The sequence below is a fragment of the Hippopotamus amphibius genome, chromosome 2 (genome assembly GCF_030028045.1).
Source record: "Hippopotamus amphibius kiboko isolate mHipAmp2 chromosome 2, mHipAmp2.hap2, whole genome shotgun sequence".
In the NCBI taxonomy this organism is placed as follows: domain Eukaryota; kingdom Metazoa; phylum Chordata; class Mammalia; order Artiodactyla; family Hippopotamidae; genus Hippopotamus; species Hippopotamus amphibius.
Genome location: NC_080187.1, coordinates 99,182,072 through 99,191,903, shown reverse-complemented (window position 1 = coordinate 99,191,903; position 9,832 = coordinate 99,182,072). Strand labels below are relative to the sequence as shown.

Genomic DNA, 9,832 nt, shown 5'->3' with positions numbered 1-9,832 from the left:
CACAAAAAAGCAAATTACAGGCTCAGTATCGTCCGACACAAAACAGGAAATCAATCCTTTATAGGAGTCTTGCCTTTGCTTCCTTTTTTCTTTCCTTAAGCCTTGTAATTGAATGTTGCAAACTATATCAAGAAGAATAAACCCACGGGTTTCCCCTCCCCCAAGCAAGAAAAGGTTAAGCTTTTAATTACAGGCCCTCCAACTATCATTTGTGCAATTACCAATTAGCTATAATCGTTGATGAGAGAATGTAGCGCTCCGCTAGCGATACCCCTCCTCCTCATCCCAGACTGGGTTATTTTAGTCCCATTCTATTACAGAGGACCAACCACAACCGTGCGCACTCTCCTTACACACACGCTCTCGCTTAAAGACACATTTAATTTTTAGCACAAATGGCATCTCCGCGTGCGACTGAGACAGGCATCCCCAACCCCACATCAGAGCAGCCCAAACGTTTAGACCCACTCCTCCTCATCACTTTTAAGTGGAGAGAGGAGGCCCAAGAAAGAAGCTACCTACCAGCCTCATAGTACCAGCCTCTCTCTGAGGCGCAGGAGAGGGTGGTAGAGAGATGCGTGTTGCCCCTGGAAGCCGCGAGTTCCCCCCCCCCCCACCCCCGGGGCTGTAAGCCCGGTTAGTGGGAAGGCGGTGGCAACAGCCTCAGTAGTTGCATCAGTGCTAACTGCTGCTGCTGCATTTACTGTTGGCGGCTGCCGGGAAGGTACAGTAATGACTGTAGGGAGCGCACAGCTGCTGCGGCGGCAGGTTCCCTGGATCAGGAAATTAGGGCAGGCACCGGGGATTGGAGGCGAGGGCGGCGCGCGAGCCAACCAGCGGCCGCCCCGGGCCCCCGTGAGCCCCGGGCTGACGCGCGGAGCTGCCGGGCCCCGGGAGCAGCCCGGGTGGCGGCGGCGTCCGCGGCCACTGGCAGGCCACTTGCACTCACACACCCCCGGCGCAGGCACCTGGCTGCCGCGAGCTTATAAGAGGAGCGCCTCGAGGGGGAGGAGGGCTGAAGCCTCCGCGCCCGCCCCCCCGCGCCCCGCTGACCACTCCCCCTCCTGCCCCCTCCTTGCTCCTCACCCCGCGCGCTCCAGCAGCCGCCAGTGTGGGTGCTCCGCGGCCGGCTCCTCTCTCCTCTGTCTTCTCGGCTCTCGGCTCCCCACCCCCTCTCCCTTTCTCCCCTCCTCTTCCCTCCCCTTCTCTGCAGCGCCTGCATTATTTTCTGCCCGCGGGCTCGGTTTGCACTGCCGCTGCAGCCCGGGGTGGTGGGTGGGTGGGTAGGTGGGCCGGCTGGTGGGGGGGGAGGGGGGGAGATTGTGCAAGTTGTAGGGGAGGGGGTGCACCTTTTTCTTCCCTGCTCCCTTTCCCCCCCCTTCCGACTCCTTCCCCTCCTCCCCCTCCTCCCTCCCCGCCCCCACCTCCTTCCTCCTTTCCGAAGGGCTGGTAACTTGTTGTGCGGAGCGGGCGGCGGCGGCGGCACCATCCAGGCGGGCACCATGGGCACGTCCGCGCGCTGGGCGCTCTGGCTGCTGCTCGCGCTGTGCTGGGCGCCCCAGGAAAGCGGCGCCACCGGAGCGGGTGAGTGAGGACGCGCCCCTCCGCGGGCTGCCCGGACCCAGCCGGGGCGCCAGGGGGCCCCGAGGAGCGGGTCTCCTTTTGCCCACCCCCCCTCCTAGGAGGCGCCTCTCCGCTCCCGTCGCCTCCTCTCCCCTCCCCACCCCGGCGGCGCCTCTGAGGTGTCAGCACCGCGGCTCCCGGGAGCCGGGCTGGGGGGGACAGTGGGGTCTGGGGTGTCCTAAAGCCTGGCCCGAACTAGTCTTCATTCCCTTACACTCCCTACCCTAAAGCCTCCGCTTTGCCTCGTTTTTCACTCCGCTGGGCCGGGGATGGGGAATACGGGCTTCTGAGCGATTGAACAATGGTTACGTCTCCTCTGCCCAGGCGGAGTGTTAGGAAGGAGGCAGAGGGCCGGGTGGGCCGAGACGTGCGCGGCAGCCCCCGGCGCGCTCCTCGGACTTCAGGGAGGGTGGGAGCGGGCGGTGGATGAGAAAGGGCGCCTCCGGGGATGCAGGGCGCCGGGGGCCGACAGGGGTTGGGATCCCCGCCGCGGTGAGTGGGCGCACGCTCGGTGGGGCTGCCGCCCGGAGTCTCCGCCGAGCGGCGACAAGTGCGCAGCCTGCGCACCCGGACTGCGACTCCCCGGGCGCCGGGCCGTCTCTCTGGAGTGCGGGTTAGAGGACGAGTGAGGCTTGAAATAGGACTCCCCTCTAGATGTTTCTCTCCTCTCCCCCTTTCCACTCTCCCGGTCGCGTCTGTAAACCTCTCGGGTCTCCAGGATAGCTGAACGGGGGAGGGGAGTGGAACGAAGACCTAATCAGGTTAGTTTGCCGAGCCTCATTCCCCGTGAGATTTCCTCGAGAGGAACTGAGTCCTAATCTGGTGACTGTAATTAGCCTTCATTCTAAACAATAGATCAAAGGGAGTCGCGCGAGCGCTGGGAGAGCCGGTGTGCGACTGTGGCATGTTGGGGAGGGCGGTGGGGACTCCTGTCGGGGCCCCAGGGTCTGCCGCACTGGGCCTAGGAGCCCTGTCCTCAGCCATTCTCCCACTTGGGGCCGCACAACTTTCCCAGGCAGGCGACAGGAAGCCCTTCTCAGAGGATTCGGTGAGAATCCTGGCGGGTCCCTGAAGTCATCTCGACATGGCACCAAGGGGCTGGCTCGCCAGTTCTGGGGAATCGGGACGGAAAACTGCCCCCGTCTTAAGTACTCACTCCAGAGTCCCTAGCTCCTGTCTCCCGGTGGCTTGCGAGGCCCGCCTGCCTGTAGTTACGTGTCTCCTGAAGTGAGAGCTAACTTTAAAGCGTGTGGTCAAGCAGCCCCTCAAGCAGTACTTGGGGGGGGGGGGGTTGAGTCTCCGAATGCCCCCTGCCCTTAGGTTCCTACTGTCCCGAGCGTGAGAAGCTGGGACGGGCTTTTCTGCGCTCTGCGATTGGCTGGCCGCCCGATCACGTTTAGGTTGGTCACGTGGCTCCGCGGACTCGTAATTTAGCGGCCTGAGAAATGTTATCTTTAAGGGAAAGTGGAAAACCACAGGCTCCAATGGACTATTGTCCCAAACGCTTTCCCCTGCCTGGGCTCCTTGAAAAAGGGGAGTGTATAGTGAAGATGGCCTCTGATGTGTAACCAAACTAAGAGCTTTGAAACGCCCTGCTTACGAAAGTTTTCAGACTCTAACATTAATCATTAATGGGTGAGCAATGCTAACTTATTAAATGATTTCTCAGAGTAGTGCCATGATTTGCGTTATACCTTTCACATCGTTTCAAAAGATTAAGATACACCAGCAACTACTGATGACTGTCCAGGAAGGGGGAAGAGGAGATTTGTTTCTGCTGCGTGTCCTATTCATATTCTTTTAATTTGACCTAACTTTCCATTGGAGGTTAACTTTATCCTATAGAATGCTAGGAATGCACCTGAATTGTCGAAATGAGTTAGTTGAAGCCATATGTTCATCTTGTATCAGGTAGGTGAGCATCCCTTTTGCTCCCCTAGGTCACATGTGAAATATGTGATTTGCCATGAACACTGGAAAATAGAAGCCCATGAGAGACTTAAATGCTTTGAAGGAAAGGAGACATCCTTTCTGAACTGGAGGAAACTTGGGGTTGGCTGAGGCAGATATTGACCCTAAGCTAACCCAAGCTGGCTCCTGTCTGAAATTCAAAGCCCCAAGGCATATGGGCTAACTTTCTGGCCCTGGTCTTCTGTACTCCTCCCATACACACTCATGATCCTGGTCTAAAATACTCTAGGACGGGGCAGGTGTGCTTTAAGACTCTGGCAGGGAACTTAAATCAGGCTAACAAGAGAAATTAAAATTCAATAATGGAGCATACCTGGTGGAAAAAAATCCCTGGGAGTTCTAGGACATTCTCCTCCAGCCTCTGTAGTCAGGATTAGGATCTGGGGTACCATATATTCCTTAAGGCCAGAGCCTAGAAGAACCAGGGCTTTGTGAGAGCTATTCAGATATGGCTAGCAACAAACAAAAGAGTCAACAGAACTTCTCCTGTTGTGGGGAGTGGGTGTGTGAAATTGGCAGTACCTGGATGGATAGGAGACCGGAGGGCAGGGGGAAATTAAACCCGACTTATCCGGATAGCACCAAGAGGAGATGGGACAATGATTGTAATCCTCATCTAGATCAAAGAAGGAGCATGTGAGAAGGGACTCTTTAAAGGAGGGTCACCAGTCAAGGCTTCATTGGCAGCGACAGCTGCCTGCAGTCTGGAGCACCATTGCTCCCCAGATGGCCCCACTGCCGGCTTCACGTGACATTTAGCTATGTACCTGCCCTGGGTCATTTTGATTCTTTGCTCGAATTGTTTGAGTCCCCAGATACCTGCAGCATGTATAAAGACCAAGTTCAGTAGAGCTGCCAACTGTTAGGACTTCAGTATAACCATACTGCATATTTTCATGATAGCAGCCTCCATGCTCAAAAGAAGTGCTTCTGCCTTTGTTAAACTGGATAACCATAAACTCAATCTCACTTGAGCAGTGTTGTTACAATTCTAGAAGAGGTGAAAAATAGTCATAAGCCCCTTCTGTTCCAGGAGGAGTGTCAACGGATCAGACTTAGCAAGAACTCCTAGAGTTGAACACGTCCATAAGATCAAGGGAACAGACAGCCCCCAGCTGTATGGCTTCGGGTTTTGATCCAGAGACCAGAAGACGTGAAGCATAGCATAGAAATATAGATAATGGGTATTAACTATTTAGACCATTTTCTAGTTCTTACAGAATATGGATAAAGTTGTCCCTCTCTAGAGGGAATAGTGATCAAATTTAGACAGTCACCTATACAATTTCAAGTCACAATTAAATTTACTTTAGATGCTGACCTTTCTTCAGAAAGCCATCTTCATATACTAGTCTATAAAAAGTTAAATCCCTCAAAGGACTACAACAAGGACTACGATGAAGCTAATGCTAAAAGTTTCTGCCTTAGAAGCACTTCTCAGGGTGGGCTCATATGGCTACTCTCCCGGTAGTTAGGTGATAGACTCAGAATTGCTTAGTTTGTTCCCATCTGTGCTTAGGCCACAGCACGGAGACTGCTTTCAAGACAAAGTCCAAGAAAACCTTGGGCAGAGGTGATGGACAAGACGTACCTGTTGAGCAGAAGTAAGTGGTCCAGGGGCAGTGTTTTGGCCCATTAAAGAGTTGTTGGATCCTGAGAAAACCGTAATCCAAAAAGAAACATGTACCACAATGCTCATTGCAGCACTATTTACAATAGCCAGGACATGGAAGCAACCTAAATACCCATCAACAGATGAATGGATAAAGAAGATGTGGCACATATATACAATGGAATATTACTCAGCCATAAGAAGGAATGAAATTGAGTTATTTGTAGGGAGGTGGATGGACCTAGAGTCTGTCATACAGAGCGAAGTAAGCCAGAAAGAGAAAAACAAATACTGTATGCTAACTCATATAAATGGACTCTAAAAAAAAGGTACAGATGAAAAAAAAACAAAAACAAAAACAAAACAAAAATAAAAAAGGTACAGATGAACCCAGTGACAGGGCAAGAATAAAGATGCAGATGTAGAGAACGGACTTGAGGACAAGGGGCGGGGGGCAAAGGGGAAGCCTGGACAAAGTGAGAGAGTAGCACTGACATATATACACTCCCATATAGCTAGTGGGAAGTTGCTGCATAACACAGGGAGATCAACTTGATGATGGGTGATGACTTAGAGGGCTGGGATAGGGAAGGCGGGAAGGAGTTGCGGGAGGGAGGGGATATGGAGATATATATATAAATACAGCCGATTCACTTTGGTGTACAGCAAAAACTGGCACAACAGTGTAAAGCAATTATATTCCAATAAAGAGCTTAAAAAAAAAGTTGTTGGCTAGGAAATCTGAAGACTGAGAGCTTTTCATAGGACTTAAAGACAGAGGAATGACTTAGCTCTAGGAGAATCTGGCTTTGTAAATGAAAATGATCTCAGTTTCACTCTGTGCATTTTTTCAGTCTGATGTCTCTGCTAAGCTCTTCTGTTGGTTTGCAATAAAAATTCTAAACATCATTAATATCAGCTAGTTAGATACACTAGATGCACTGCAGGGACTAAATGAGATGGCAGGTGGTACCTTAAACTTGGCACACTTTTCCCTTCATGTGAAGTTTCCTTTCTAAGTTTGGGCCTGATGGCTATTTGGGGATTCTAAGTTAACAAGGGAATGCCCGCCGCGTGCTGTGAGAGTAAATGCAGAGATTATGCTAGAAGTGGCTAATATTTGCTTAGAGATCCTTTGCCCACTTTGTATTTTAAAGATGCTACATGAGTGGATGGAGCAGGGAAAGGACATCCGTGGCCCTGTATTTAAGAGATAACTTTGGAGACAGAAACAATAAGACAGGACCACTGGCTAGAGTGGCTGACCTTGCCACCCACTTGGGTCATCTGAGTTGGCCCTGCTGTCTAGTTGCCCTTATGTATCTAAATGTGTGGTTGTGGTAAAGGATGGGGTGGGGTATCTGGTGGGGCTTGCAATTTGCCAAGCAAGGGAGGTGATAAAAACCTTGGTAATAGACAACATTTGCAAGTTACTTCACGTGCTATAATTCTTCCTGCAGATACTATGAGTAAATAAGGTACTTGTTTTATAAACTGCTTCTAATCTTTAGTTTTCTTAAGACACCTTCCCAAGGTCTGAGTTACTAACTGATCTGTAGGTTCACTACATAGGTGGTAGATTGATGCCAGCCTCCTTTGTACATCTGCCCAAAACCACTTGACCTCCATTTACTGCACGCCCACCGCATGCCACATAGCACCAGACAGTGGCGACACAGTGACCAAGAAGTTGGGCTCTTCCAACTTCATGGCATTAAGTCTAGTGGGGAAGTCAAACCAGGAAATCAGTGATCCACATACAACCTGGAATAGAAGCTCTGGATGGGAGTGAGCAGACCCAGCGGTTAAGACTTAATCATAAAAGACTCAGGTAGCAGCTGAAGGTTGCTGGAGGTCCCACACACCACGTGGGTTACAGCTTATGAAGCTTTCTCAAAAACTCATGGAGAATTTAGACTCTCATGTGACAAAGCCAGGAACTATTCCATCTCTGCAGATGATCCTGCAAGGTGATAGGACCCAATCAGCAATGCATGGCTGCCCACATTACCAAAGAGTGCTAAAATCTGTCAAGGTAAAATCCCTGAAATTTCAAACTTTACCAGTGAGCTGCTGCTAACTCTCCCTGCATGCCAGAACCTCTCTCCTCACATGGAAGCGAGGCCAACCTACCCCTACGGACACACTCATTCTGATATATAAGTGCAGGAAAGTGCTCTGTTTTTAAATGATGAAGTATCTGAAGATGAGGTGAAAGTACCCTTGCAGTCATAGGGAACTGTGGCCTTTGTAACCTAAGAGCCTTTCAAAGTATTCTAGCTAGGGAAACAACTGCTCACACTTGGTTTCAAGTTGAGAAAACCTGGGAAGAATGCTTTGGAAAAAAAGTCTGTAGTTCAGACCAGCTTTATTAGCGAACTAACAAATCAATGGATGCGTCCAGGAGTACTCACTAAAGCCTGAAGAATCTTTAGGTGTCAGGCACCAGATCCCACGTTACAAAGACCCCAGGCCCTGCCTTAGGGGATCTCCATTTGTAGAGATGGAAACAGGTAGGTGAGCACATCTCAGTATGTGACAGCTGTGTGACAGGCACAGGAGACAGTGAGAAAGCAGTGAGACCACACCTCGTTGGTCAAGAAAGGAATCTAGGGCCTCGTGCAAGGATGACATGTGAGCGGGTGGTAGGTGATAGGGAGAAGCAGAGGGGAGATGGGTAGGGAACTAGACTCAATCCTAGAGCCCGTGAGAAGCCTGCGAGTGGTCCCATCCCTGGCACTGTGGACCATTCTCGGCTGCCTGATGGACCATCTTGATGTGGAGAGCGAACGTGGCAGCCTGGAGGCAGAGGAACAGGAGACAAATTTAGATCAAGTGAGAGGTGAGGGCTTGGACACCCCCGGGACTTGATGGCAAAATGTCAGGGGAGAAGAACCTGGGATCATTATTGGACTGCTGAGGCAGAGTACGTGGCGGGTCAGAGAGCGGGCGTGTGGGGAGAGGAAGACAGATGTTAGAAGAACCTCTTTACCATGCATGCCTAGGAAGACACCTAGGTAGATTTTACCTCATGTCACAAAGGCGTTACATCAGGTTGTCGCCACAGTGTCTGTTGTTAGCGTGGCAGGTGTCACCTGTGTCCATCTAGCGATGCTCGTAAGGGCTTATGGGGGGGGCACTACAGCGTCCAGCCCCGAGAATGAAGTAGTCACCTGCCCTGTGGGTAGGACCTTAGCCTTCTAGCCTCCCTGCCCTGGTTTCGACGTGTGGGCAGGAGCCAGCGGGGTCCACAGCCCCTGGGGACTCGGTGGGCACGCAGACGTGGGCCTCCCACTAGACCTACTACGTCAGTCTCCGGTGAGCGGGCAGCACTGTGTTTTAAGAAGTCCTTCACGAGAGAGTAGCACAGACATATAGATACTACCAACTGTAAAACAGTCAGTGGGAAGTTGTTGTATAACAAAGGGAGTCCAGCTCAAGGATGGAAGATGCCTTGGAGGACGGGGGCGGGGAGGGTGGGGGGGACGCGAGGGGGGGGCGTCAAGGAAGGGAGGGAATACGGGGATATGTGTATAAAAACAGATGATTGAACCTGGTGTACCCCCCCAAAAAAAAATAAAATAAAATAAAGTAAATATACTCAAAAAAAAAAAAAAAAAAAAAAAAAAAGAAGTCCTTCAGAGGCTCCCAGTACAAACTTGATCTTGAGACGCGCTGACTTCTTACCACCCGCAAAACTAGCAGCTTCCCAAATACATCAGGAGGGCCTTTCTAGACACGGACACCAAGTACTGCAGTCCTTCTAGGAAAAGATCTGCTGGGGATACCGAGGCAGCACTTTTTAAAAATCAAAATGGGGAAGGGAGGGAGGGCTCTACCTCAACAGTAAGACTGTGTTAGGATAGTGTCATCCTGACACGTGATAGTACCTAATTCTGGATGAAACTGATGCCACTACCCAAATCACTAGTCAGCAGAATATTCTGGAAGGAAGTGGTTCCGAGTCAGGTGCTCTAGCTGGTATACATGCTCAGTCACATGATATCTGGAGCCAGACTAACCGAGTTCAAAGTCTAGTTCTGCCCAAGGTGATCTTGGGCAAGTACTGTCCTCGCTTCTCCAAACAGTTTCCCTGATATGTAAAAGGGAACAGTAGCGCTGACCATGTAGGATTACGAATTAAATCAATTAAGAGACTGAGATCTCAGAGCAGTGTTTGCCTAACAATTAGAAAAAAAGTTATTTATCTATGATTCTCAAGATCATCTCAATCCGATGTAAATGGGAAAACTGACAATTGAACTGCAGGATTGAGTAGGTCAGCAGGATTAACTTAAGTATTTGACAGTTTTTATTCGGCTCTCCCTGGTTCTCACAAGGCTTCAGAGGCTGACTTTAAGGCCAGAACACAGCTCAGTCCCTCTTCCTCGGTTCCTCTTACTAACCTTCTTCCCTTGTAGGAAAACTTCTTTGCTGACTTGGAAAGCTGCTTGTCCTAAAACGAGTTTTAGCCTATGAATAGAAAGGTTGGCGTTCAAGTGGCAAGCAGTAGACGTGAGCTCCACTAAAAATAAATGCCCTTGGCGGCCCCAGAAGTGCCAAAACAAAGGGACTGAAGAAATTCCAGGAGACGATAATGCTCATACGCTCAAGCAATGGGAGGCC

The 9,832-nt window shown here is 50.7% G+C and overlaps 1 protein-coding gene across 8 annotated transcripts in view; it reads left to right on the top strand.

Moving 5' to 3' along the window:
• The first annotated feature begins 881 nt into the window (after window positions 1–881).
• Window positions 882–9,832, top strand: part of VLDLR (very low density lipoprotein receptor) — a 32,344-nt gene continuing 23,393 nt past the window's right edge. For 5 of the 8 annotated variants that reach the window (XM_057724499.1, XM_057724500.1, XM_057724496.1 and 2 more), the window contains exon 1: window positions 882–1,584. In XM_057724499.1, coding sequence (XP_057580482.1) covers window positions 1,503–1,584 — 82 coding nt within the window. In that variant the 5' untranslated portion in view covers window positions 882–1,502. Of the gene's footprint in view, window positions 1,585–5,113; window positions 5,199–9,832 lie in introns of all 8 variants that reach the window. The other 3 variants (XM_057724501.1, XM_057724498.1, XM_057724497.1) reach the window with 2 other exon arrangements.